Here is a 27,146-nt window from a genome sequence, read left to right as displayed (position 1 = left end):
TCTGTAGGTAAAGAGGGAGCAGATGTGGTGAAAGCAGCTCTCCACTGTTACCAGAAACTCCATGCAGCATTCCAGTCATGAGGTAAATCTCGAGGGGCTGGAAGCCATCTGGGCCTGAGGAGCCAGGGATTTCATTTCCCTTCACAAATCCTATTCAACAGCCAGATTCAGTGCAGAATTCACTGAGAAGACAGATCATGACCTCCTGGCCCAAGAGAACATCAAATACTCCTGGTTAAACAAAATTATCATAGAATGGGAGGGGTTGGAAAGGACCTCTGAAGATTGAGTCCACCCCCCCTGCCAGAGCAGGAGTACCTGAAGCAGATCACACAGGAACACATCCAGGTGGGCCTTGAAAGTCTCCAGAGCTCTGCCACCCTCACAATAAAGAAGTTCCTTGTGATGTTTTCTTTGTCCCCACACCCTCTCCAACTGGATGTGAACTTTTAAGGAGAATGGGAATCACATTAAGGGCAACTTTACTGCATGCAACACAGGATGTCAAAGAAGATGTAGGGATGCACAGCAATGTTCACAGCTGACCTCAGCTCCAAGTTGCATGGTGCTGAGAAGAGCAAGAGGCCACCACAGGTGTCTGACATGCTGCAATACAGCTGAAGTGGCACCTGAAGATGGGTACACTCCAAATCACACCACACAGCTTTACTGGAGCTGGCACAGTTGGTCCTGCAAAAAATTGCTGACTCTTACCCTGTTACCCCAGCACTCTTTAATTAGCTCTGAAAGGCAAAGTTTCAGATGAATGGAGAGACAGATCCTGTTTCAGACTGCACTGGCTTGGATGGGACCCTCAAAGGTCATGTCATCCAGCCCCCCTACAGTCAGCAGGGACACCTCCAACAGGATCAGTCTGCCCCAGGCCACATCGTGTTTGACAGTGAATGTCTCCAGGGATGGAGCCTCCACTACCTCTCTGGGCAATACCTCTCCAGTATTTCACTGCTGCTATTGCACAGAACTTCCTCCTGCTGTCCAACCTAACTCTCCCCTGCTGCAGTATCACTATCCTATCACTCCAAGCCTTTCTACACAGCCCCTCCCCAGACTCCCTGTAGGCCCCCTTCAGATCCTGAAATGCAGCTCTAAGGTCTCCCTGGAGCTTTCTCTTCTCCAGGCTGAAGAGACCCAACTCACTCAGCCTGTCTTCACAGCAGAGGTGCTCCAGCCCTCTGCTCATCTTCATGGCCCTCCTCTGGACCTGCTCCAGCAGCTCCACATCTCTCTTGTGTTGTTGGTCCATAGCTGGACGCAGTACTGGAGGTGAAGTCTCACCAGAGCACAGGAGCAGAGTCACCTCTCTAGGCCTGCTGGCCACACTTTCAAGACAAGAAATGGCAAATGAAGTTTGTAAAATATTTAATAGAGCAGTTTCCCAGCAGAGTCCTGACCAGAATCATAACCAGGCTTCTAAAAAGTATTTTTTTAATGTGTTTAGATCTGAAAATTTCTCTTTATTCTTTACAAAATGGATTTCCAGGAAGTTTAAAAGGCAATTATCATAGAGGGCTTGGGTGCAGAGCTCAGGTGCAAGTCATTCAAAGCAATTCCAGGAGGAATATGGGAAATATAAATATTGGAAAAGCATCTTTTCCTCATAAATGTTCAACCCCACATGGATAACTCATTCCAAACTAAAAACTGAGCTGCTGTTTGTTTTTTTTTTTAGCATGTATTTCCCTGAACAGAAAAAAAAACCCCAACCAACAAAAAGGTAACTTCTGAAGTATTTCTAAAGGCCTGAAAGCTTTTTTTGTTGGTGGTGGTTAGTTACATTAGAAGACTTGCCTTGGATGAAATCCCTTCCTTTCCAAACATGGAAAGTTCTGCCAGCAGTCCACTGTTAAAACAGACAAAGAGGTTGTAAATTAATTCTGGTAGAGTATGTTCCAACCAAGCCTAGAGAGGATGCAAGGTGCTGAGGTGTGGCTTTGAGTTTAGTAGTCGTCTCCTCTGCTGACCACCTCCTTGCAGGTCGGGCGTAAGAGTATAGTGTGCTCAAACTGTGCTGTGTAGGAGCCTTTGATGTCACACAAGGGAGGGTATGGATCCACTATACCCAGGTCACAGAGGTTCTTCAGTGCCATCAGGTATTTGCTCTCCCCCAGGCGATCCAGCCAGCGGCGGCAGAAGGCAAGAGTACCAAAGTTTTCGTTGATGACATTCAGCAGGTGCTTTGCTCTTGGAAGCCTGAAGGAGGAAGAAGAACAACAACATGTTTGAGAAGAGCTATCCCCAGCAAGCATTCCCTGCAGAAAGAGGGCATATCAATGAAATGCGCATGGCAGGCAGCAGAATGCTTCCAGTGTATTAGAAACAGACGAGGCCCAGGGAGGTGGAGTCACCGGCCCTGGAAGTGTTTAAGACTGGATGAGGCACTTAGTGCCATGGGTTAGTTGGTTAGATGGTGTTGGGTGACAGGCTGGACTTCATGATCTTGAAGGTCTTTTCCAACCTGGTTAATTCTGTGACATTCTTCACAAACACTGGCACAGGTTGCCCAGGGAGGTTGTGGATGTCCCCTCCCTGGAGGTGTTCAAGGCCAGGCTGGATGAGACCTTGAGCAACCTGGGCTGGTGGGAGGTGTCCCTGTCCATGGCAGGGGGTTGGAACTGGATGAGCTTTAGGGTCCCTTCCAACCCAAACCGTTCTATAAATCTATGAGGCTTGAACCCCAGGAGGGTGGTAGCTGTAGCACAACAGACCAGCAAGACACAAGAACACAATCCAACCTTATTGGCACGTGCCCAACATCAAAGTTCTTCATATAATGAGAACACTCCATATCATCGTGGACAACACCTTTTCCTGTGCTACCAAAGGTTTCTATGGCATACACTTCACCTTCCTGAGGAGAGAGAACACAAGGAACATGTTACAGTAGGAAAACAAGAGACACTGGGGCCAACCTGACACCATGGTCTCAGTGTAACCACTTCTGAATGCCATTACCTGTGAACAGCAGTAATCACCAAAATAATGCAGAGGAAAATTCAAGGTGGAGGCTTCAGACAGGAAAGTATCAAATATCTCCAGCGATTTCTTATCTATCTGCAGGAAAGGCCTCGGGGGTGCTGGTGGATGAGAAGCTGGACATAAGCCAACTATGTGCATCTGCAGCCCACAAGGCCAATGGCAGCCTGGGCTGCAGCAAAAGAATTGTGGTCAGCAAGTCAAGAGAGATGATTCTGCTCCTCTGCCCTGCTCTGGTGAGACCTCACCTGGAGGGTTGTGACCAGCTATGGGACCCCCAACACAGGAGAGACATGGACCTGATGGAGCAGGTCCAGAGGAGGGCCACAAAGATGATCAGAGAGCTGGAGAATCTCCCCTATGAAGACAGCCTGAAAGAGCTGGGGCTGTTCAGTCCAGAGAAAACTCTGGGGGAGACCTCAGAGCTGCTGCATTTCAGTATCTGAAGGGGACCTACAGGAATGTTGGGGAGGGACTGTTCAGAAGGGCTTGGAGTGATAGGATGAGGGCAATGGTTTGAAGCTGGAGCAGGGGAGAGTTAGGTTGGACACCAGGAGGAAGTTCTGCACAATGAGAGTGGTGAAATACTGGAACAGGTTACCCAGAGAAGTGGTGGAGGCCCCAGCCCTGGGGGCTCTGACTTCTTGTGGCCCTGGGCAGATTGATCTAATTGGAGGTGTCCCTGCTGACTGCAGAGAGGTTGGAGAAGGTGACCTCTGAAGGCTCCTTCCAACCCAATGCAGTCTGGAAATTTTAACACCATTTTACTTATTTCAAGCCATAAATCCCAGAATGTTTCTACCCACAATTTCTCAAAGTCACTGCAGGCAAAACATTCTCAAAGCACGTATCTAACAGGACCTAAGAAACTGCATCCTGCTGTAAACCATTTGCTGATGAAGTCATTCCCCTCTGCTATTCAGAAAAGTTCTTGGAAATTAATAGTTTAGGCAGCAAATGTTCCTGTTAGGGCAGGGAAAGCTCTGAGATATCTAAGCATGTCTACTTGGAATGATGTGGTGGTATCTCAAAGACAATCTCTTTTCTTCTGCACTAATGAACAAGGAATTGGAGAGGAAAAAAAAAGAAAAATCAGAAGTAATTTGACAAAATGATACATAAAAAGTAACAGCCCCCTGGAAAAACTCAATTAGCCTGTACTAATTGATGCCATTGTAGACTCAGAATGAGTTCACAGTCCACTACCTCAATTTCATTGATGCAGCTTTTCCAGATACACACTGGAGTAACCAAAGATGGAATTGAATCCTTAACATAAAGGAAAAAGCAACAACAACCCAAACCATCCAAAAAAAAAAAAAATCAGAGAAAGCTGGATGTGAAATTTCAGAAGTCTTATTGAAGTTCTTGATTGGAGACTTCCTCAAGTGCTTGATTCCTGCCAGAATTTTCTGCTAACAGCTGCTAGTATAAACCCTGACCCTGCTCATTTCCACTCCACAAGATGAATTTCTTCAAGAGATGAAGGTGATCTCTATCTGCAAGGACATTACCACAGTTCCAGCCCAGACCATACTGAAAATGCCATTATGGAAACTCCTCTCTGCCAAGCCTTAACTGTAGGACTGTGAAAGGGACTTAAGAGGGGGCATCAAACACCAATGGACAGCAGGACCTGGGATTTTCAGTTTATTAAGCTACTTTGAAAGTCATAACTCAAAAATAAGAAGGCAGATGAAAAGCAGTACCACAGGCTCCAAATCCAAGATGCCCCTGAGTATTAAGCTAATAGAAGTTGAAAATAAATAAATAAAACACCAACCCCCCTCCCAAACCCCAACACCCAAAGCCCACACACAATGCCACCCAAATCAATAAAAGAAATCACTTTACACCCACTTTTTTCAGCAGGAGGATCATCAGAGGCTGTACTTCTCTCATTGGATTGCAGTTTGCTGCTATAATTAGCACAGCACAGCTTGGCTATGCTCCATGCACTTCAGCAGCAGAACTCACTGTGAGGATTGTGTCCTAAGTAACCTACAGGAGCTGCAGAAATTAAAAGTCTTCTCCTCAGAGCCTGTATAGTCAATTAAAGCACCCTCAAAAGCTCTGAAATCTTTAAGTAAGATGTGCTGAAGTTTTATGCTTCAGTTATAAACTTGAGTTTCATACTAGGAAGACACTGCTGGACGATGAACAAGACCTAACCATTCCCTAAGCTAAAACCAAGCAGCTTTCCCTGCCTTCCTTTTCCCTCCTTTAATCCCTTTGCAAACTCCTGTAGATAAGATGACAGCCAGAAGTATGCCCTTTTTGCTCACAACATTAACAAGGTGATCAATGAGTATGATAAAAGCTTTGGGTGATGAGAGTGAGCCTACCTCAAAACTCAATCCTGTCCAGACCACTCAGTTCCCTACTCAGCTCTTACAAGTCTTACTCTGATAAGTATACAAATGATCATTGGTGCTCAGGGAATGAAAGGAAAATCTTCTCATCTCATTAGCAGTCTTTGAAATCAGCCTTCCTGTCTTGTTAGAACACAGGTTTACAGCAGAATGGGGGCTAAAGATCAGCTTAGAGATTTTAATGCTGCCTTTCTACTCTGCCCTGGTGAGGTGACATCTGGAGCATTGTGTCCAGTTCTGAGCTCCCTGGTTCAAGGGCAGAGGTTTGCTGGAGAGGGTACAGAAAAGGGCTGCAAAGATGCTGAGGGGACTGGAACATCTCTGTGATGAGGAAAGGCTGAGAGAATTGGGGCTGTTTAGTGCAGAAAAGAGCAGCCTGAGGGGGATCTCATCAATGCTGATCAATACTTAAAGGGTGGGGGTCAGGAGGATGGGGCCAGGCTTTGTTCAGTGGTGCCCAGTGACAGGACAAGAGGTAATGGGCACAAACTGGAACATCAGAAGTTCCATCTCAACATCAGGAGATCAGGAGGAACTTAAATTCAAGAATTTAAGGGTGGCAGACAGAGCACTGGAACAGGCTGCCTAGAGAGGTGGTGGAGTCTCCATCTCTGGAGACATTCCAAACCTGCCTGAATGTGTTCCTGTGTCACCTGCCCTAAGTGATCCTGCTTTGCAGAATGGTTGGACTCAATGATCTCCAGAGGTCCCTCCCAACCCCTACCATTCTGTGATTTCCAATTGGTAGTTTGTCACATTACATACAGCAGTTTCTCTTCCCCTGCTCCAAAACACCACTCAAACAACATCTTTCACCTACCCTCTCATGTTATACACCAGAAATATGCTGCATTGTTCTGTATCTGCAAAGAGAAACTGCAGCAGAAGCTTTTCAAGAAAGGTATCAGATGTAACTGTGCTTGAAAAAAAGTCAGCCAGAGCTACAACAGGACAGAAATGTTTCTCAAGAATTACCAACTAGTGTGTGAACAGAAAGTGTGAGTGCCTGGGCAAGGTCAAACACCTTTCAGGAAACCTCTGGTCCCTCCAGTTCACCCCAAAAATCTGAATTCCTATCCTTTCCCCTGCTCCTAAGGGCAACATTCCATTTAAGTAAGGTATACACAGTGAGAAATAAATATGCAAGAGCTCCCAAGAGCATCACTAAAGCCCTTCAGATTTCAAAGATTTTCTTCTGCTGTTTGGTGGGGAATGATGGCTCCTGGAGAGAGGAGCACTGCCAATGTCCAGCAAGCATTTTCCTCTGCTGCTGGTACCCACCAGCATCACAAGCACTACACATCAGGGCTAGGCAGGAAATACTCTTCTAATGACAGTGTGTGTGTGTGGGGGAACTTCAGAGAAAGAAAGATGGCAGAACTTCCTTTACCTCCATTCTTGTGGCATCTCCTCCTTTCACAATGGGCACTGTTTTCCCAGCGTGTATCCTGTAGGGCCCGATCGAGTGTCCGTTCAAATTGCGGATGGGTTTCACTTTGGAAGAGAACAGGAATGTTACAGGCAGGTTCCTAACACCTTAAACCTTTCAAAGCAATTTGCTCTGTCAGCCCATGCTGAACATGCAACACTGACTCATCATATCCCACAGGGACTGATCTTAAAAGATGTACCTATCCTGTACAAACTCCAGCCAAGGAGTTACTTTTGTAGGTTATAGCAAAACTTTGGTATTTGTAGAATGAGTTGGGTTGGAAGGGACCCTAAAGCTCATCTAGTTCCAACCCCCTGCCATGGGCAGGGACACCTCCCACCAGCCCAGGCTCCTCAAGGCCTCATCCACCCTGGCCTTGAACACCTCCAGGGAGGAGGCATCCACAACCTCCTTGGGCAACCTGTTCCAGCATCTCGCTACCCTCGCTGGAAAGAATTTCTTCCCAATATCCAGTCTGAACCTGCCCTCCTCAAGTTTCAATCCATTGCCTCTCATCCTGTGACTGCAAGCCCTTGTCAAAAGTCCCTCTACACCTCTTCTATAGCCCCCTTCAGGTACTGGAAGGCTGCTCCAAGGTCTCCCTGGAGCCTTCTCCAGGCTCAGCAGCCCCAGCTCCCTCAGCCTGTCCCCATAGGGGAGGAGTCTCCAACCCTCTGCTCATCTCTGTGGCCTGCTTCAGACCTGCTCCTGTCCTTCTTGTGCTGGAGACTAACAAGGCCAAGAGTAACAAAGATTGATTAATAAAGCCAAACAGCAGGTCTCAAATTATTTGTACATTTTGACACAACTGTTTAGCCTTCATCTTATCTGTCAAAGACAGAAGACCTGGAAGGATTTATGGCCTCAAGTTATGCCAAGGATTGGATATTAGGAAAAATTTCTTCACAGAAATGGTTCTCAAGCACTGGAACTGGCTGCCCAGGGAGGCTGAGCAACCACCCCTGGAGGTGGTGGAATGTGGTGCCTGGTGACATGGTTTAGTGGCAGTGGCATAGCAGTAGTGGTGAGATTGTGAGCTCTAGGCAAGCCGTTGGACTTGATGATCTCAAAGCTCTCTTCCCACCTCAACAATTCTATGCTTCCTCCAGAGGAATGAGAAGCCAGCCAAAAACATATTTATGCAAGACTAGTACCACAGGGTATAATGAACTATCTGTACCACGCTGCCAGAACAACTGCCCTTGTCCAAAGAAAAGCACTTGCCTTGGTACGTTTTGCCATCAATTTCAACCTCATAGGACTCCATAACTTCTTGTATGGCCTCCCCCACATCACAGAGGCGTACATCTATTCCAGCACACTGAAAACAAAGTGCCAACATCAGTGGAAGACAAACAGCAAAGTTGAGTGGAAAAGACTTGATAACTATCACATAATGACCATACCTTTATTCCAGTATTTGTGGCATCCTTTACAGCTTGTAATAGTCTGTCGTATTTGGGATTGAATGTGACTGTAAAAGCACAGTCAATAATATGACCTGAAACCAGCAGAAGTGAATTAGCTTCCTTAAGTCTGGGCACTGAAGAAAGCTCTCAAAGTTGTAATGGATAAAAATGAATGAAAACTAACCACTAACGTGGGTCCCAAAGTCTATTTTGCAAACATCGTTGTACTGCAGGACCGTTGGGTCTCCAGCGTTGGGAGTGTAGTGGGCAGCACAATTGTTCAGGGAGCACCCAGTAGGAAATGCAAGGCCTGCATTTAAACCATTTTCCTTGATCAGCTTCCGGGAGCAGTCTTCTAGTTTTTCACTGGAAGGCAGAGAGAAGGAAAAACAAACAAACAAACAAAAACACCCACAAAAAAACCAAACAAAAACCAAACAAACAAAAACCACAAACAAACAAAACAAAAGAACATGACAGTTGTCATTAACATTTCTTATGAGGACTTCAAACAAACCAATGCAAGAACACAACTTCAGAAAAAGCAAGCAGATAATTTAATATGGTATCTGAAATTACTTGTATGCTAACCAGTAGACTCTAGATTGGAAATATGTAGCCGTCTTCAACTCTTTGTCTGTTCTTGAGCACAATTCAGTACTTCACAGGTGTTTCTACTCTAAGTTTGAAAGAGCCATCCTGTCACCAGCTACATTTAAATCACTCTTCCTGAGCAACACAGTCATGAAAACTAAATGCATTCTTTACAATTACTGATACTGAGAGGAGGGGGGGGAAAGCCAGAGGAGAGAGGAGAGAGGAGGGGGGAAAGCCAGAGGAGAGAGGAGAGAGGAGGGGGGGAAAGCCAGAGGAGAGAGGAGAGAGGAGGGGGGGGAAAGCCAGAGGAGAGAGGAGAGAGGAGGGGGGGGAAAGCCAGAGGAGAGAGGAGAGAGGAGGGGGGGGGAAAGCCAGAGGAGAGAGGAGAGAGGAGGGGGGGGAAAGCCAGAGGAGAGAGGAGAGAGGAGGGGGGGGGAAAGCCAGAGGAGAGAGGAGAGAGGAGGGGGGGGAAAGCCAGAGGAGAGAGGAGAGAGGAGGGGGGGGAAAGCCAGAGGAGAGAGGAGAGAGGAGGGGGGGAAAGCCAGAGGAGAGAGGAGAGAGGAGGGGGGGGAAAGCCAGAGGAGAGAGGAGAGAGGAGGGGGGGGAAAGCCAGAGGAGAGAGGAGAGAGGAGGGGGGGGAAAGCCAGAGGAGAGAGGAGAGAGGAGGGGGGGGAAAGCCAGAGGAGAGAGGAGAGAGGAGGGGGGGAAAGCCAGAGGAGAGAGGAGAGAGGAGGGGGGGAAAGCCAGAGGAGAGAGGGGAGAGAGGAGGGGGGGGAAAGCCAGAGGAGAGAGGAGAGAGGAGGGGGGGAAAGCCAGAGGAGAGAGGAGAGAGGAGGGGGGGAAAGCCAGAGGAGAGAGGAGAGAGGAGGGGGGGGAAAGCCAGAGGAGAGAGGAGAGAGGAGGGGGGGAAAGCCAGAGGAGAGAGGAGAGAGGAGGGGGGGGAAAGCCAGAGGAGAGAGGAGAGAGGAGGGGGGAAAGCCAGAGGAGAGAGAGAGGAGGGGGGAAAGCCAGAGGAGAGAGGAGAGAGGAGGGGGGGAAAGCCAGAGGAGAGAGGAGAGAGGAGGGGGGGAAAGCCAGAGGAGAGAGAGGGGGGAAAGCCAGAGGAGAGAGGAGGGGGGGGAAAGCCAGAGGAGAGAGGAGGGGGGGGAAAGCCAGAGGAGAGAGGAGAGAGGAGGGGGGGAAAGCCAGAGGAGAGAGGAGAGAGGAGGGGGGGAAAGCCAGAGGAGAGAGGAGAGAGGAGGGGGGAAAGCCAGAGGAGAGAGGAGAGAGGAGGGGGGGAAAGCCAGAGGAGAGAGGAGAGAGGAGGGGGGGAAAGCCAGAGGAGAGAGGAGAGAGGAGGGGGGGAAAGCCAGAGGAGAGAGGAGAGAGGAGGGGGGGGAAAGCCAGAGGAGAGAGGAGAGAGGAGGGGGGAAAGCCAGAGGAGAGAGGAGGGGGGAAAGCCAGAGGAGAGAGGAGGGGGGAAAGCCAGAGGAGAGAGGAGGGGGGAAGGCAGAGGAGAGAGGAGAGAGGACGGGGGAAAGCCAGAGGAGAGAGGAGAGAGGAGGGGGGGAAAGCCAGAGGAGAGAGGAGAGAGGAGGGGGGGAAAGCCAGAGGAGAGAGGAGAGAGGAGGGGGGGGAAAGCCAGAGGAGAGAGGAGAGAGGAGGGGGGGAAAGCCAGAGGAGAGAGGAGAGAGGAGGGGGGGAAAGCCAGAGGAGAGAGGAGAGAGGAGGGGGGGAAAGCCAGAGGAGAGAGGAGAGAGGAGAGAGGAGGGGGGGAAAGCCAGAGGAGAGAGGAGAGAGGAGGGGGGGGAAAGCCAGAGGAGAGAGGAGAGAGGAGGGGGGGAAAGCCAGAGGAGAGAGGAGAGAGGAGGGGGGGAAAGCCAGAGGAGAGAGGAGAGAGGAGGGGGGGGAAAGCCAGAGGAGAGAGGAGAGAGGAGGGGGGGAAAGCCAGAGGAGAGAGGAGAGAGGAGGGGGGGGAAAGCCAGAGGAGAGAGGAGAGAGGAGGGGGGGAAAGCCAGAGGAGAGAGGAGAGAGGAGGGGGGGAAAGCCAGAGGAGAGAGGAGAGAGGAGGGGGGAAAGCCAGAGAGAGGAGAGAGGAGGGGGGAAAGCCAGAGAGAGGAGAGAGGAGGGGGGAAAGCCAGAGGAGAGAGGAGAGAGGAGGGGGGAAAGCCAGAGGAGAGAGGAGAGAGGAGGGGGGAAAGCCAGAGGAGAGAGGAGAGGAGGGGGGGAAAGCCAGAGGAGAGAGGAGAGAGGAGGGGGGGAAAGCCAGAGGAGAGAGGAGAGAGGAGGGGGGAAAGCCAGAGGAGAGAGGAGAGAGGAGGGGGGAAAGCCAGAGGAGAGAGGAGAGAGGAGGGGGGAAAGCCAGAGGAGAGAGGAGAGAGGAGGGGGGAAAGCCAGAGGAGAGAGGAGAGAGGAGGGGGGGAAAGCCAGAGGAGAGAGGAGAGAGGAGGGGGGAAAGCCAGAGGAGAGAGGAGAGAGGAGGGGGGAAAGCCAGAGGAGAGAGGAGAGAGGAGGGGGGAAAGCCAGAGGAGAGAGGAGAGAGGAGGGGGGAAAGCCAGAGGAGAGAGGAGAGAGGAGGGGGGAAAGCCAGAGGAGAGAGGAGAGAGGAGGGGGGAAAGCCAGAGGAGAGAGGAGAGAGGAGGGGGGAAAGCCAGAGGAGAGAGGAGAGAGGAGGGGGGAAAGCCAGAGGAGAGAGGAGAGAGGAGGGGGGGAAAGCCAGAGGAGAGAGGAGAGAGGAGGGGGGGAAAGCCAGAGGAGAGAGGAGAGAGGAGGGGGGAAAGCCAGAGGAGAGAGGAGAGAGGAGGGGGGAAAGCCAGAGGAGAGAGGAGAGAGGAGGGGGGGAAAGCCAGAGGAGAGAGGAGAGAGGAGGGGGGAAAGCCAGAGGAGAGAGGAGAGAGGAGGGGGGAAAGCCAGAGGAGAGAGGAGAGAGGAGGGGGGAAAGCCAGAGGAGAGAGGAGGGGGGAAAGCCAGAGGAGAGAGGAGGGGGGAAAGACAGAGGAGAGAGGAGGGGGGAGAGCCAGAGGAGAGAGGAGGGGGGGAAAGCCAGAGGAGAGAGGAGGGGGGGGAAAGCCAGAGGAGAGAGGAGGGGGGGAAAGCCAGAGGAGAGAGGAGGGGGGGAAAGCCAGAGGAGAGAGGAGAGAGGAGGGGGGGAAAGCCAGAGGAGAGAGGAGAGGAGGGGGGAAAGCCAGAGGAGGAGAGAGGAGGGGGGAAAGCCAGAGGAGAGAGGAGGGGGGAAAGCCAGAGGAGAGAGGAGAGAGGAGGGGGAAAGCCAGAGGAGAGAGGAGAGAGGGGGGAAAGCCAGAGGAGAGAGGAGAGAGGAGGGGGAAAGCCAGAGGAGAGAGGAGAGAGGAGGGGGGAAAGTGAGAGGAGAGAGGAGAGAGGAGGGGGGGAAAGTGAGAGGAGAGAGGAGAGAGGAGGGGGGGAAAGTGAGAGGAGAGAGGAGAGAGGAGGGGGGAAAGTGAGAGGAGAGAGGAGAGAGGAGGGGGGAAAGTGAGAGGAGAGAGGAGGGGGGAAAGCCAGAGGAGAGGAGAGAGGAGGGGGGAAAGCGAGAGAGAGAGGAGAGAGGAGGGGGGAAAGTGAGAGGAGAGAGGAGAGAGGAGGGGGGAAAGCCAGAGGAGAGAGGAGAGAGGAGGGGGGGAAAGCCAGAGGAGAGAGGAGAGAGGAGGGGGGGAAAGCCAGAGGAGAGAGGAGAGAGGAGGGGGGGAAAGCCAGAGGAGAGAGGAGAGAGGAGGGGGGAAAGCCAGAGGAGAGAGGAGAGAGGAGGGGGGGAAAGCCAGAGGAGAGAGGAGAGAGGAGGGGGGAAAGCCAGAGGAGAGAGGAAGGGGGAAAGAAAGAGAGGAGAGGGGAAAGAAAGAGAGGAGAGAAGAGAAGGGAAAAAAGTCTGAGAGGATAAAAGAGAGGAGAAAAAAAGAGAGGAAAAGAGACAGAGGAGGAAAAAAAAGACAATAGTCTAGTCCTCTCATTTTTTAAAAGCAGTACTAATTAAAAAAAGGATAATAATACTTTTTTAATTTAAGCACTAACTTTGATAGAATAAAACCTTCTGAGCCTAGTATTTATTGTTGGTCTTTGACTAGTCTCAGGCTGTTAGCTACTTGAAAAGCTGCAGGGCTGGCTCCTGTAGCAGTGGGGCATGACCTGAAGCACAGCACACAGCAGTGCACCATCCTCTGGTTATATTTAAGAAAGCTGCTCACTCAGAGTGCTCTGAGAAATGAAGAGAGCTCCTCTGAACAGGCAAGTCCCTACAGCCTGAGGTACTTTTGGAAGAAAAGCCATGTTTTGAGAGAATTATTGCTCAGAACTGTTACACTGAACTGTGTCATTCAGTATGACAGATTTGTTAGGTTCTTCTTGAGAGAAGAAGAGGAAATGGCCTGAAATTGTGCCAGGGGAGGGTTAGGCTGGAGATGAGGAAAAATTTTTTTTGCTGCAAGTGTGGTCAGGGATTGGAAGAGGCTACCAGGGAGGTGGGAATCCCCATCCCTGGAGGTGTTCAAGAAACCTGTGGTCACAGCACTTGGGGACATGCTTAATGGCTATGGTGGTCACAGACTGATGGTTGGAGCTGATGATCTTGGAAGGTATTTTCCAACCCAAACAATTCTCTGATTTGTTTCCATCAGAGTAGTAATTTTTAAACAGATGTCTGTCTTTCCCTGGCTTCTTTCCCTGATCCTTGCAGAGTTATCTTGGGGATCAGCTCTGAGCAGCTTTCTTACTATCCTACTCTTGCCAGCAGTCCTCAGTCATACCAGGCTGAAAGCAACTGATTTTGGAAGCTAAACTATCCTGGTTCAGTGCATTACTTGGGCAGTAGACATTCACTCTAGATAAACAACAGGATAGAAAAAGGAACAGTTGGAAGTCAGGAGAATCAGTTCAGGGCAATGATTTCTTTCAACTTCAGCTTAACCAAGCTCATGATTTACCTTAACCCATTTGCTCTGTTATTTCTTATCAGCTGAGAATAACAAACATGGTGTTTCTCCAGAAATATCAGACACTGAAGACTAAACATATAGAAAACTTTCCTGCCCTGGACTGACTGCACAACCATGCTGTGTCCACACAGCATTTCACTGGCAGTTTTAAAGGCCAGAACATTATTGCTGCTCCTCTCAGTGCTGCTGCAGAACTTACGTCCAAGAGTAGCCAAAACACTCAACATTAAAATCAAGCATGTGCTCAAAATAAGTAAACATAGCTCAAAGCTCAGTTTGAAATCCAGCTCAGTCTGATCCCAGGCCCTGCAAAGCTGCATAAGCTAAGAGTATGTTGTAAGGGGAAACTTAAAGGCAGTAATTTGGGATATTGGTTGTGTCCATCAAACAGAAATCCCCTCAATGCCTGTGACACAGTGAAAGAAGCACACAAAAGGTGAGACTAAATCTGTCCCCCTTCTAGAGAATGAAGGAAAAAGTAGAGCAGAGGTCTTTAAACAGATCTGTGTCCTCACCAGATTTCTATCATTGTCATTCCAGGTTTTATCCAGCTCATAACATATTTCCTCACTTGTCTGTGTGCTTCTGCAGCCTCCCGAAAAGCATTCCAGATTTCCTCACTGGCTTGGTCTAGTGCTTTCTTTTCTTCATGAGTTGTTCTCCAGGCAGCAGATCTCCTTCAGAAGAAAGGAGGTGTGTCATGAGAAGTTCCTATCATCACAGCATCACAGCACAACTTCTGCCTAAAGCCTGCCAAGTGTTTGTTAACCACTCAGGTCTACGTTCCCCTGTGCGACAGGAAAGATCCTGATTTGTAACAGAGTAAATAAAGTTCATTAAAAACAATAATCAGCACCACAGACTGGCACCTGGGAAGGGCAAAAACACTGCAGGAAAAAGAATTAATCATCTATACATAGAAACTGAACTCAGTTAGACCACAAACCATATTATTCCATACACATTTTCACCAGCCTTACCTCCTAACCCTCCCAGAGCAGCAGTGTGCTTGAAGGACATAAACCACTTTCCAAACAGTGGTATAAAACCCAGATCAATGCCTGCAATTCTACCTTGTGTTGGGCAGGGAAATAAAAAACAAAAACAAAACAGAAAAAAAAAAAAATCACTGCAACATGCTCTGCTCAAGCAATGCATGATCTCACTCATTCACATAGTGCTCTTCCTGTCTGGAGAAGAATCTCAGCACTCTAGTGTAGCTGCTTGGCCCAGGAACTGTTCCTGACACAGGGACAACAAACTCCTCCAGAATTTAAGGGCTTGCAGTTCCAGCGTTACATCTGCTGATCCTCAGAATCTTTAGGTAGTAACACCTAACACAGTGCAAAGCAACTATGACACATGTCAGGAAGTTAATTTCCAAATGTATTGGAGGAGGAATTAACATTTGTTCCTGAACACCACTCACTTTGGCTCTCTGGTAGGTTAAAAAAAAAAAAAACAAATGCAAAAGTAACTTTCAATAAAAGAATATATAAAATCAGTTGTGAATATATTTTTTCTTTTATTATGCAAGAAACCACACAAGAAAGATTCCAAGAAAGCAGACAAATGAAGCCAACACTCCGGCAACTGCCAGAATGAGAAATAAAAGACAACTCTTCTGACACCAAAGTGGAGATACCCTTCAAACGGTGAAGCTGAAGCCCTGTAGGAATGCCACAAAAAACTTAGTGGTAACTCAAAGAACTTTGTTCATGCCATGCAGGACCAATACATAGCTGCAGACCCTGGCAGGTGACAGAAAAAAATTCTTTCCAATGAAGGTGGTGAGACACTGGAACAGGTTGGTCAGGGAGGCTGTGGATGCCCCTCCCCGAAGGTGTTCAAGGCCAGGCTGGATGAGGCCTTGGGCAGCTTGTTCTAGTGGAAGGTGTCTCTACCCATGGCAGGGGAGGTTGAAACTAGATGATTTTTAAGGTCCCTTCCAACCCAAACCACTCTATAAATCCATGAGGATAGACCACAGACACTGAACTACACCAGCCTCCAAACTCAAAAATTTACTTCTACCTTTAAGTGAATTGATTCTAAACAACTAAAGATTACTTTTTGAAACCCAGGTGTAGCTACTTACTTGGTTCATAGACATGGAACTTGGCTTTACTCTAAGGAGTCCACTCCACAGCCAAAAACTGGGTACGAGTGAGCCAAGAGACTATGCCCTGCAATTTTGCTGCTTTTTGAACTGTTTTTACAGCGTTAAGAGTAATCCTGCAATCCTAAAGCAGAGTTGAAAAGATAGAGAAGCCATTCTACACAATTTTTATCAGGATGATCACAGGATCCATATATTGAGACCCTTCTGCTTGTTTTCTTGAACCTCCTGCTCCTTGTCAGATAAATTAACAACAGTGCAAAGGAAAAATCCCAAGCTTAATTCCCTGAGCAGTTTTCTTGCTGCAGTAGCAAACATTACAGATGAATCCCACTCTTAGGATTTGCCTTAACACTAGCAAATGCAAGCAAAAAAATCCAAAGGCAAGAAGCAGCAACTCCCTCACTGCACTTGGTCGACTGCCAGCACAGCAGTCCCAGCACAAAAGATGGAAAAGGTGTGCTGCACCAAAGCATCAGGGAAGAGGGACTGGAGGACCTTTTCAGATTTCTCTGGATTCCAACAGAGCGATCTGGAGCTGCTGACAGAGTCTGGGCAGCTGCTCTGTCGTCACTCACAGACTTAAGTGCAAACTCCTGCAAGCTGGCAGGAAGCTTTCCTCACTCTATCTACTGTACTGCAGCATATGGTCACTGCATGCAGGACAGCTGGGGGACAAAGTGGCCTCTAGATTTAAAAATACTGTATCAGACCCAAAGCATTTTGCTGCCAAAGCTGCGCCACTGCCACCTGGGAGCTCAGGGAAGGAGGCAGCAAGAAATCCTGCTAAGGCCTGAGCACTCCAGGACATGTGAAAGGTCAACTGATCAGATAACAGGTCACATCAGATAAAAGACACATGAAGTCTTCCAACACCCACACGAGCTTTTCTGAGGACAGATTCCTAGTGTGCTGGCTAGCATATGTCAGCTTAAGAAGTTCACCTCCTGCTCCAAAACATTTGTTCCACTTGAGAGGTGGGGGTTGGCTCTTCTCCCCAGTACTGGGTGATAGAACAAGAGGCAACAGCCTGAAATTGTTGTGCTAGGGGAGGTTTAGGTTGGAAAGGAAAAATTTCACACCTTTTGATCAAACTGAAGGAGAAAAGGCTTCCTTAAAAGCTTCCTCAAAAATGATAACCAGATTAAAACCATTCCCCCTTGTCCTATTGCCAGACACCTTTATGAAAAGTCCCTCTGCAGCTTTCCTGTAGGATCCCTTCAGTTATTGGAAGGCAGCTAGAAGGTCTCCCTGGAGTCTTCTCCAGACTGAACACCCCCAGCTCCCTCAGCCTCTCTTCAGAGCAGAGGTGCTCCAGCCCTTTGATCCTCTTTGTGGCCCTCCTCTGGACTCACTCCAACAGCTCTGTGTCCTCCTTCTGCTGGGGACAGCAGAACTGGAGGCAGGATTGGAGGTGGAATCTCAGTACAGATCCCTGAGACTGCAAATCTCTATTCCAGTAACCCACTATCTATCTATGCTTAGTAGAACTGCACATTATTCCCATGTCACCATGATTTAGAAAAGCAGTTTATATTATAATGATATGTATTCATACAGAGAGATGCACAGTGCAAAATAAACTGGCACATACTCCGAGACTGACATGTCTCCAGCAGAAAATAAGAAGCTGACACCTAAATGCCTCCAAAACAGCTACATAACAGAGTCATCTCCTTAAGTTTTAAACATGCACTCAGTTCCAATTCAGATTGCATTTTTCTTACAAGCTGCCTGTTGAAATACTGTTGGTTCCCTGGGTCTTAGGATCCCATGCACCAGGGCAATTCTGTTCATACAGGATATACTTAATATGTACAGAAGAAGAAACATTTCTGGCCTGAAGACTTCTATTCAGGAAGTTCTGAGATGATCCAGTTTAAAAAAAAAAAATAGAAAGAGGGGTGACTGAGGGGGTGGGAGGGAGAAGCACATCAAAATTCAGTCAGTCCATTTAGTTGCACATTAACAGTTTTGCAATTCAACACATCCAGCTACTAACATTTATTTTTTAAGCTCAGAAAAACTCACCCATCTTGTGTTGGTGGATATTCACATTCTTCTCCCTTTGGGAATACGTAGCTAGGAAATAGATCACATATTGGAATAGAAGGTGGATCTGTCTGGACTTTAGCTGTTGAGTACAAGTGAAGAAAGTTTTACATGTGGTACGCTCCAAATATTAAGTATCTTCAACCTTAAAAGTTAAACAGCACAAGTTATTTAAGATCCTCTTACTAGACTTCTGGCTTCTACCAAGATCACATCATGTCACAATGCCCTCTTCTGACTTTATTTGGCTCAATGTGACATTCAGGGATACCAGAAAGAAAGAAATCAAGAGAGACTTAGCCTACAAACCCAAGCTGCACCCCAAAGTTTGTTTCAACTGCCAAGAACAGCTCTCACAAATGGTTGTAACAAATATTCATTCAGCTTATCTCTATTTTTGTGCTTGATACCTACGTCCTTTCTTCTTTTTCTTCTTCTTCTTCTTTTTCCCTGTTGCTCCATCTCCTTCACCCTCTCCATCTACAGGAAAAAAAGTGCTCAGGTGAATATAAAACAATCTTCAAGAACCACAGAATTTTGCATGAGACACAAGACCGCCTGGACTACCTGGGAACACTTCCTTCAGAGCAGAATTTAATGAACTAAAAGATGACAGCTAGAACCTTCCACTAAGCTATTAGCATTCTCAATCCCCATACCAAACACAGACCTAAAGAAAGTATTTTCTGAAGCTGTTGACTTAAACATATCACCAAACAGAGAAGGAAAAAAAACAAACCAAAGCCAACAAAACTCAAAAAGCAGCTCAGGGAAAGAATTTTCAGAAAGTCCTACTTCAAATTCCTCTGTTCTCAATTCACCCAAAAAGATGCCTGGGGTTGGGGGAGGGTGTTAAGGGAGAACTATATTAGACACAACAGCTAACAAAAAGCTAGGAACTTCTGCTTCAAACTCATCTTTTGATGTTTCAGCTAAAGAACTTTGTGCATCTGGAAAGAGAAAAAAACCAAACAAGCAAAGGTGACAGCACTTAGGTCAGGATGAATTTAATCTGGAGACAAAAGGGAAAGTCACAAGCAGCACTGCATGTGGGAGGCACCAGTGGGAGGTTTTCATTAGGCATGCACCAAGGCCTGGCCACACCACCTTACAGTCACATTGGGGAGTTAACAACAGCTTCATGTCTGGCAACATCTAAAGCTTGGTTACTTCATCCTCAATTTGTGTAATGTGATACCATCTAACTAAACGTTCTGGATCTAATCACAAGCTCATTTCAAAATGGGCAACTACTAGTGATCTGTATTTAGAATGTTTGTTTTTCATCAAAAATTAATAGTAAAAAGAACTTTTAGAATCAAGTCAAAGCATTTGTCATTTGGAATGTATTTATACAGAAACTTGTATTTGCTCATTTATTTAAAAACCAAGCCACTGACTAGCTGTTCCAGTCACTGGACTTCAAGCTTCTCATGATGGTCAGTGTCAGCCACATTTTTATGTGGTAGTGACTGCTACAATCCTGCAGCTGGAGCAAATCTCAGTAATGTGTCACCCCCACCTGTCCCCAGCTCGTTTAGGCATTAAGTATCTTATTTTAAGCAGTGAAGAACTGCAAGCATAACTTTTATTACTAGTGTAACTACTAGTAGTGTGTAACTACAATCCAAACCAGTTTACCAGATTCTCCATCAATCCATATTTCACAGGCAGCCAAAAATCCTTAACAGTGCTATAGATTTCTTTAAAATGTGGTCTTTCTGCAACATTTCTCTTGACCTTGAGCTGTGCTCAAGCCATTCACCAAAACCAAATTGAATCAGATTTGACTCCAGTTTCCTTCACTCTCTTATTTTTTTTCTGTTTTATTTTTAAACATCAGGCCTAAAGTGCAAAAGAAGTACAGCATTTAAAGGTTGCCAGTGCTGCTATCTGCTTATTGTGGCATTTTCATACATCACTGCACGTGAGTCTGCCAACTGCAAGCCCAACTAACCCAACCTACGCCTTCATGTCCTTGAAGGCTGCAGCAGACTAACTGTGCTGCCAGAAACATAACTACTGCATCTGACCAATACCCTGTTTGTCTCCAGGTTATTTAGCTGGTAGTGAAAGCAATTTAAGGTCTTTGCAAAACTGGAGCCCACTTAATGCCATTTTGGCACTGCTGTTTATTAATTTAGCTTAATAGAATGCCAAAATGCTACCCATCAGCATGTTTTAATACTGCAATGGAAATTTGAAAAGCACTTCCTCAACTCCTAGATTTTCAAAGGTATACAGTCTTATTTCTGAGGCCATTCAGTTTATCAAGGGAGGTAGAGATTTTGTTGTTTTTTTAATCTAATGCAGCATCATGTCTTAAGTAACACCTCTGGAAGTACACAAATAGTGAGGAGCTGTACAAGCAAGAACACGCAGTTGTCTTCAAAAAAACTTACAGCAATTATTTTTTCCCCTCAAAAAAATTCTGTTTTTCTCTAAAAACACATACAAATCTAACGTGGGAAAAGGAAGATTAAGAGAGAGAACCTTTTAAATATTTTTATACTGTAATGCTAATTATTAACACCATAAAGAGCATAAACCCAGCGCCTGCTCTGCAATTAACAATATAATTTCTCCTGAGACAGAACTGTAACTACTATAATAATGCTCAAAGAATGTTTTTCATTGTATAAAGTCTTCACTATTCTCCTCAATACTTCTTACTTCAGTTACAACCATGGTAAAGCACAGTACTGTATGAATAGCTTTCAACTTCATAACCTGAAATATATTTTAAACCAAATAATCCATGAAAAAAAAATCCTTCTACAGAAGGTAATTGCATAAAGTGAATGCTATATATAGATTAATGGTATTCAAAGATTAATTTATTTGCAATTTTACATCTCAGTACACGTTTCATTCTTTTTTTTTTTAATAACTTCTGTATCTAATTTATTAAATTAAATTCTGGAATGACAAATTCCAGCAACAGTCAGCTATGAAGATTTCCAAGCAGGACAGCAAGACCCATTTTCAGGTGCTGAGCTTGCTTTAAATGTGAATTCACAAGAAAGAAACTCAATCACTAACTTGGGAAATGTATTTTCCTGAATGTCCATTTTTATTAAGAGCCACTCATCAAAACAAAGGAAAGACAGCATTTTTTTCCCCCCCTTGATATTCCTACAAAAAAGATGCAGCCAGCCTGGGTTTCAGTATAAGGCACTTCCTTATAGTGCATCAGCTGCATAGCTCAAGCAACACACAAGGTATGTGCCTTGCTTGTGTATTAATCTCTCCCCAGTTCAGCCTTAATAAAAAAAAAATCAGGGTTATATATGAGCAGCTTTCAAGTCACTGGCAAAGACCCTAACACTTTCTATTAATTAAAAATCTCCATTAATTTCTTTCTGCACTTTTTTATTCTAAGCCAAGAATAAGAAGCATCATTTGGAAAATTTATACCAGCCATGGTAATGCAAGTGAGAATGATTTATAGCTTACTTTATCTTAACTGACCATTGCCTTGCAGCAATAAGAGCCTCGAAAACAAGAAGTTTCAACAAACTTGTTATCCTTGTTGTTTTATATATATGCACAACAGCCAAATTCTTGCCAAAAGGTAAAAGAATACACAGTTGCATCTCAGCTCTCCCAAATAAAACCAACCACAAAACCCCAAAGCCAAAATGCATCTGCAGAGGTTTGTTAAAACAGGAGTCTGGGAAGAAGCTGAAACTGGAAACGTTAGAAGATAAAGTTACACTTGCCTTCATCATCATCATCTTTTTCTTTCTCCTCCAGTGATTGCTTATCCAATTGTTTTGCTACATCATCAAGAGCACCTTCTATTTCTTTCTCTGTTTCTTGTCCTGCTTGTAAAAGTAAAGTATGACTTAGAGCAAAATGCCAGCTCCACAACAGTGAAAAATAACCCCCAAAACTTTATAAAAATATTATACTGTACTCATCCCATAGGCACCGGAGCAAACCATGCCTTGTTTTTTAAAACAGACCCAATATGCAAGCTTGTAGGGCACTACAGTGTCAACTGTTACTGAAACTTATGTGTAAAGGCAGCATTAGTCAGACACTTCTCACTACTCTTTTTCTGCCCGGGGCAAACTAAATCTTCTTGCCATAGCAGCAGCCTGCTCTTGTGAGATAATATGGGCGTGAAATAGATAATTATAAACGCACAGCATTATCATTATTAACTGCTTGCCTGCTAAAACAAACCTAAACCTTACGCTATTTGCCCAGACTTGCTCCGGCTCACTCAGAGAACTTGGAAGGGGTACAGAGGCTCCATCATACGGGATGACTCTTACAGCGGCAGCCTTACGCCTTTCCCCCCTCAGGGCATCGGATGGCCGATGAAGGAAGGGGTGGCTTCTCCTGTGCTTATCCGAGCAGGGAGGATTTCCCTCGCCCTTGCTCCCCTGGTGCTGGACGGCAGCAGCATCCTCCCGGCACTCGCCAGCCCCCTCCTCCTCGAGGGGATCTCCCTCAGCCCACACGGGCGGCACGGGCCGGGACAGCGGCCTCGGCGTCGCCCAGCACCCTCCCCGCGCCCCGCATGGCAGGACCCTTCAAACACCCACAGCCGCCCGCTGCCGCGTACAAGGCCGGGCCGGTCTACCGGGTCGCGGCCCCCCCCCAGGCCACGCCGCCGGCCTGTCAGGGGAGGATCCCGGCGCGGCCCCTACCCGCGGGCCCCGCTTTGCCCTTCTTCTTCTTCTTGCGCTTCTTCTTAGCGCCATCCTCCCCGCCAAGCCCCGCCGCGCCGCCCTCCGCGCCGTCCTTGTCTTCAGGCTCCGGCGGCAGCTCGCCGTTAAGGTGCTTCTCCTCCTCCTCGGAGGCAGCGCCGCCCGCCTGCCTCACGGCCGCCATGTCGCCGCGGCCGCGCCGCCAGCCACACACGGGGAGAGGAAGGGAAAGAGAGAACGAGCAGGGAGCGGCGGGGCCGGCGCTCCGCTCTATGGTGAGCGCGGGGCACGCCGGGAAGGGTGGAGGACTCCGCGGTCCGCTGGGGCGGGGGGAGGAGGCCTCCGCGCACAGTGCGTTTCCGGCGCGCACGCGCCTTCCCCCGTTGCCAGTGCGCTCGGGAGGAGGCTGGGAGGCGTCCGGGGGGCTGAGATTCCTTGCGGGGCTGTGGGGAGCCTGCAGTGCTCTGTGGGAGCCTGAAGGGCTGGGAGGAGCCTTGGGGGGCTGCGAGGGGTCTGTGAGGAGCCTAAAGGAGTCTGGGGAACTCTAGGGAGTCTGAGGAGCTGTGCAGTGCCTGAGCCTTCCTGCCTGAGGCTGTGGCCATGCTCTTGGAATGCTGCGGTCCAGTGCTCCTGCTGTCCGCTGCAGCCTGGCCCCACGTCACCGACCTGTGGCATCACCACCTTTGTTGTCCCTTTGTTGTTAGCTTCTGTCCTTGTCCAGCCCCCCCCTGCCGTCATCAGGACACCTCCAATTAGATCAGGCTGCCCAGGGCCACATCGAGTCTGATCTTGAATGTCTCCAAGGATGGGACTTCAGCCGCATCCCTGGGCAACCTGTTCCAGTATTTCACCACCCTCATTGTGCAGAACTTCCTCCTGATGTCCAACCTAAATCTACCCTGCCCCACTTTCAAACCACTGCCCTTCATCCTATCACCACAGACCCTTCTGAACAGTCCCTCCTCAGCCTTCCTGGAGATCCCCTTCAGATATTGAAACGCTGTTACTAGATCTCCTTGGAGCCTTCTCCATGCTGAACAGCCCCAGCTATCCCAGCCTGTCCCCAATGGCAGAGGTGCTCCAACCCTCTGCTCAGACCTGCTCCAGCAGTTCCATGTCCTTGTGCTGGGGGCCCCAGAGCTGGGTACATTACTCCAAGTGAGGTTTCACCAGAGCAGAAGGGCAGAATCACCTCTGGATCTGCTGTCACCAACGTGTCTGTACAGCTGGAGGTGATGCTGCACTTCCAGTGCTGTTACTGGATCCAGGAGCACTCCCTTAGCTGTGTTCGTTACAGAGTGAGCCACATCCTGCAGCATTGCCCTTACCAGCTCAGATCTTTTTGTCCTTCTGTTACTGCCAGCCAGCTGTTCTAGCATTTAATACACATTCTATTCATGAATGCTGCTGCATTTTCCAATTTCATGCTATACTAGGCAGCATGATGAGCAGACAACATCAAACACGCCATAGGCCAGAAGACAGAGGTGAAAACCATTTTTAGGTGGAGAAAGAGACTGGTTTGGATTTTTTTTATTTTCTCACAATAGCTTTTTTTTTTTTTTCCCCCTCTTAATCAGTCCCTGGAAAAGGCAGGCAGTGGCTAGGGAGATAAGGGAAGGGCTGAATGCAGTCCAAAACATATGGTCACTAAGCAGCAAGAACTTGAAACCCCTTTCTGAAAGACAACACAGAGACTCACCTTTTATTTTTTTCTTCCAAGGAGGCAGCTCCCATTGCACTATTTTCCTAGCAAAAGAAGTTATGATCTTCAGGATAAGGATTCTATGATTCCTTTGCATTTTCTTTTTCTTTCAGGGTATGTTATGCTTTCTTTTCAAGCTGTATTTAAGTGTCAAGAAAAGGCAGGAAATTGTGTGCAGTTTAATCCTGGGAAGAGAGGGAGGAAGGACTAGGGAGTGGCCAAGAAGAGTTGAACAGAGGGATGCTTTATTTGTTTCTCTTAGTATTTCTGGGACTGATGTCATTATTTATGTGTTTATGTTGCTTTAATACTCTTTTTCCTGGCTTGAGGCCAAACTTATAGTCCTTACTCAGCTCTAAAAATCCACTGAGGTCAATTTTTATGACCAGAGGCTTAATATCAGGCCTAAAGGCTGGATGTAGAGAAAGAAAAGGTTTCTTGCATGAGAGCAAATGTGTGCTATGAACTCTAGAAGAAAAGATTTTCCACCTCACTAACTGCTGAGGACAAAAGACATTTGTACTTCCTCAGCCATCATCATCCATAGCACTTCCTATGAGAATGACAGCTGTCACCAAAGGGCCTCCCTTAGCATAAGCAAGATAAAGGCCTTTCTTAGTTCTGAAACCACTTCTCTAAGATTTGACCTAAAACCTGGATGAAGTAGCTAAACCAAAGTTAACAGTGACAAAAGCAGCCAAAAAAACTTCACATTTCACATTGTTCATTGTGAACTTTCCTTCCACGTTCCAGGAGGAAAAACTTCTCTGCTGTGAGGGTGCTGGAGCCCTGGAGCAGACTGCCCAGAGAGGTTGTGGAGTCTCCTTCTCTGGAGACTTTCAAGAGCCATCTGGACACATTCCTGGGGGACCTGCCCTAGGTGATCTTGCTCCAGCAGTGGGGTTGGATTCAATGATCTCCAGAGATCCCTTCCAGCCCCTGTGATTCTATGATTCCTTTGCATTTTCTTTTTCTGTCTACCAAACACCAGTTTGATTACAGCCTGTCAGTCCTAACCCAAACATCCTGGCGTGCATCAGCTAGTGTCACAACATCAACAGCCTTTGGAGGACATCCTTCTTCTAAAAAGAAATAAATTTAATCTGCTTTACTGCTGCAAGTGCCCTTGAGAGGCACAGACTGCTGCTTGTGCACTCAGACTGGGAGACAGCAAACACTTTCCAGTTTGCATGAACAGATGCATGCTGTGAAACAGAAAAATAAGTCACTTTATTGCTTGCTGAAGCTCATCATTAAACTTGCTTTTAAGTGGCAAGATTCACATGGATGAACCAATCCATTCTCTGGACCAGTGCCTCAAGAAGCCTCCTTACATTTCTGTGATAAGCAGCCACTGCATGAAGTGTGCATGCAGGGGGGTGTGTGTTAGGATGTACTACTGTGAAAGTCTCCCTGGCACACCTCTGGGTTTGTGTACAGTCGTGCTAGGGGCTGGAAAGCTGCACAGAGTCAAGGGTGCCCACATTGGTGTCCTTCAAATAAATGTTTGTGTATTCATGATAGAGTCACAACCCCCTTTTTTAAATGAAAACCTATTTATTGGCATGTTCACTGAGTTAGAACTGCAGGTGCCAGTGGGATACCCAACTCAGACACCCAACTCAGACGTTGCCTATCCTCAGAAGTAATGGTAGGTCATGTCTCATGGAAACACTGGAGTGTAATCCACCTCAGTTTGTCAAAACCTGAGAGTCTGATGTTCAGTTTTGTAATCAGCTTCATGTCATTTAATCCACTGACTCATGAGTGTATGCCCATTCATACAGGGGGGGGGGGTTCCTGTGTTATCTGAAGCAGATTTTGAAGGCCTCTCACACAAAGGAATTCCTCAGCTTCACTCTTAGTATAAAAAACACAAACAGTTTCTTTCTCACAGCTTGCTGACAGAACTATTTTCCTCTGGGGTGCTCCACTCCATTTTAGGGAGCAATGGAACCAGCTGCAGTGCTGGAGGCAGGATCTGGGTATTTCCTTTCATCAGGTATTTTATTTTCTATCCAGGATATTCTTCTACTTCCGCTTCACACCTTCTCCAGACTTTCATTTTGTTGTGGAGAAAAACTAGAGTGAAAGAGAGGGGCAAGAAGATACCAGACCTGTCCTCATATTTCACTACAGATCTTTTCCCCTGGCTTTACTCCCAGATAACAGCATGACACCAGGAGTGATGGAAGCAGGGAAGTTTCTGTCAACTAGTTTTTCAGGGAAGACACAAAAAGGAGTCCCAAGGTAGATGTGGCCAAGGCAGAAGGAGAGAGATGAGAGAGGCACATGACCAGAACTGGCACCCTGCCATGCAGCATGGGCAGAGAGATAAGTGGAAAGGTGACAGCGTCCTGTACCTAGCCACAGCTCCTCGAGGTGTAGCACCTAATGTTCATTTCTGCTGTCAGCATTTCATGAGTGTAATATATTTATCAGACAAACCTTGAGCCAGTTAGTTAAAGGATGCCACATAACACCCTTCTGCTGCTGCTTTGGGGTGGACTGAACAACAGCATATTGCTATCCTGGGATGCATCAGGAGGAGTGTGGCCAGCAGGGCAAGAGAGGGGATTCTCCCTTTGCTCTGCTTTGCTGAGACCCTGCCTCGAATATTGCATCTAATTCTGGTGTCCCCAGCATAAGAAGGACACAGAGCTGGTGGAGTGAGTCCAGAGGAGGGTCACAAAGATAATCCAAGGGCTGGAGCGCCTCTGCTGTGAGGAGAGGCTGAGGGAGCTGGGCTTGTTCAACCTGGAGAGGAGAAGGCTCCAGAGGGACCTTAGAGCTGCCTTCCAATACCTGAGGGGATCCTACAGGAAGGCTGCAGAGGGACTTTTCATAAGGGTGTCTAGCAACAGGACAAAGGGAAATGGTTTG

The 27,146-nt window shown here is 47.4% G+C and overlaps 1 protein-coding gene across 1 annotated transcript; it reads right to left on the bottom strand.

The window, feature by feature from the left end:
- Positions 1 to 1,399: 1,399 nt before the first annotated feature.
- METAP2 (methionyl aminopeptidase 2) lies at positions 1,400 to 22,742 on the bottom strand. Its single transcript, XM_054386763.1, has 11 exons — positions 22,559 to 22,742; positions 21,620 to 21,721; positions 18,312 to 18,377; positions 17,877 to 17,979; positions 14,242 to 14,403; positions 8,392 to 8,573; positions 8,205 to 8,299; positions 8,023 to 8,119; positions 6,757 to 6,860; positions 2,754 to 2,869; positions 1,400 to 2,211 (listed from the first exon to the last, which is right to left on the bottom strand). Exons 1-11 carry the CDS (start codon positions 22,740 to 22,742, stop codon positions 1,959 to 1,961), a joined length of 1,464 nt encoding a protein of 487 aa, XP_054242738.1. The 3' UTR covers positions 1,400 to 1,958.
- Between the last annotated feature and the right edge of the window lie 4,404 nt (positions 22,743 to 27,146).

This window comes from Indicator indicator, chromosome 14, assembly GCF_027791375.1.
Source record: "Indicator indicator isolate 239-I01 chromosome 14, UM_Iind_1.1, whole genome shotgun sequence".
Classification (NCBI taxonomy): domain Eukaryota; kingdom Metazoa; phylum Chordata; class Aves; order Piciformes; family Indicatoridae; genus Indicator; species Indicator indicator.
The sequence above is the reverse complement of the archived record's forward strand: the minus strand, read 5'-3'. Positions and strand labels throughout refer to the sequence as shown.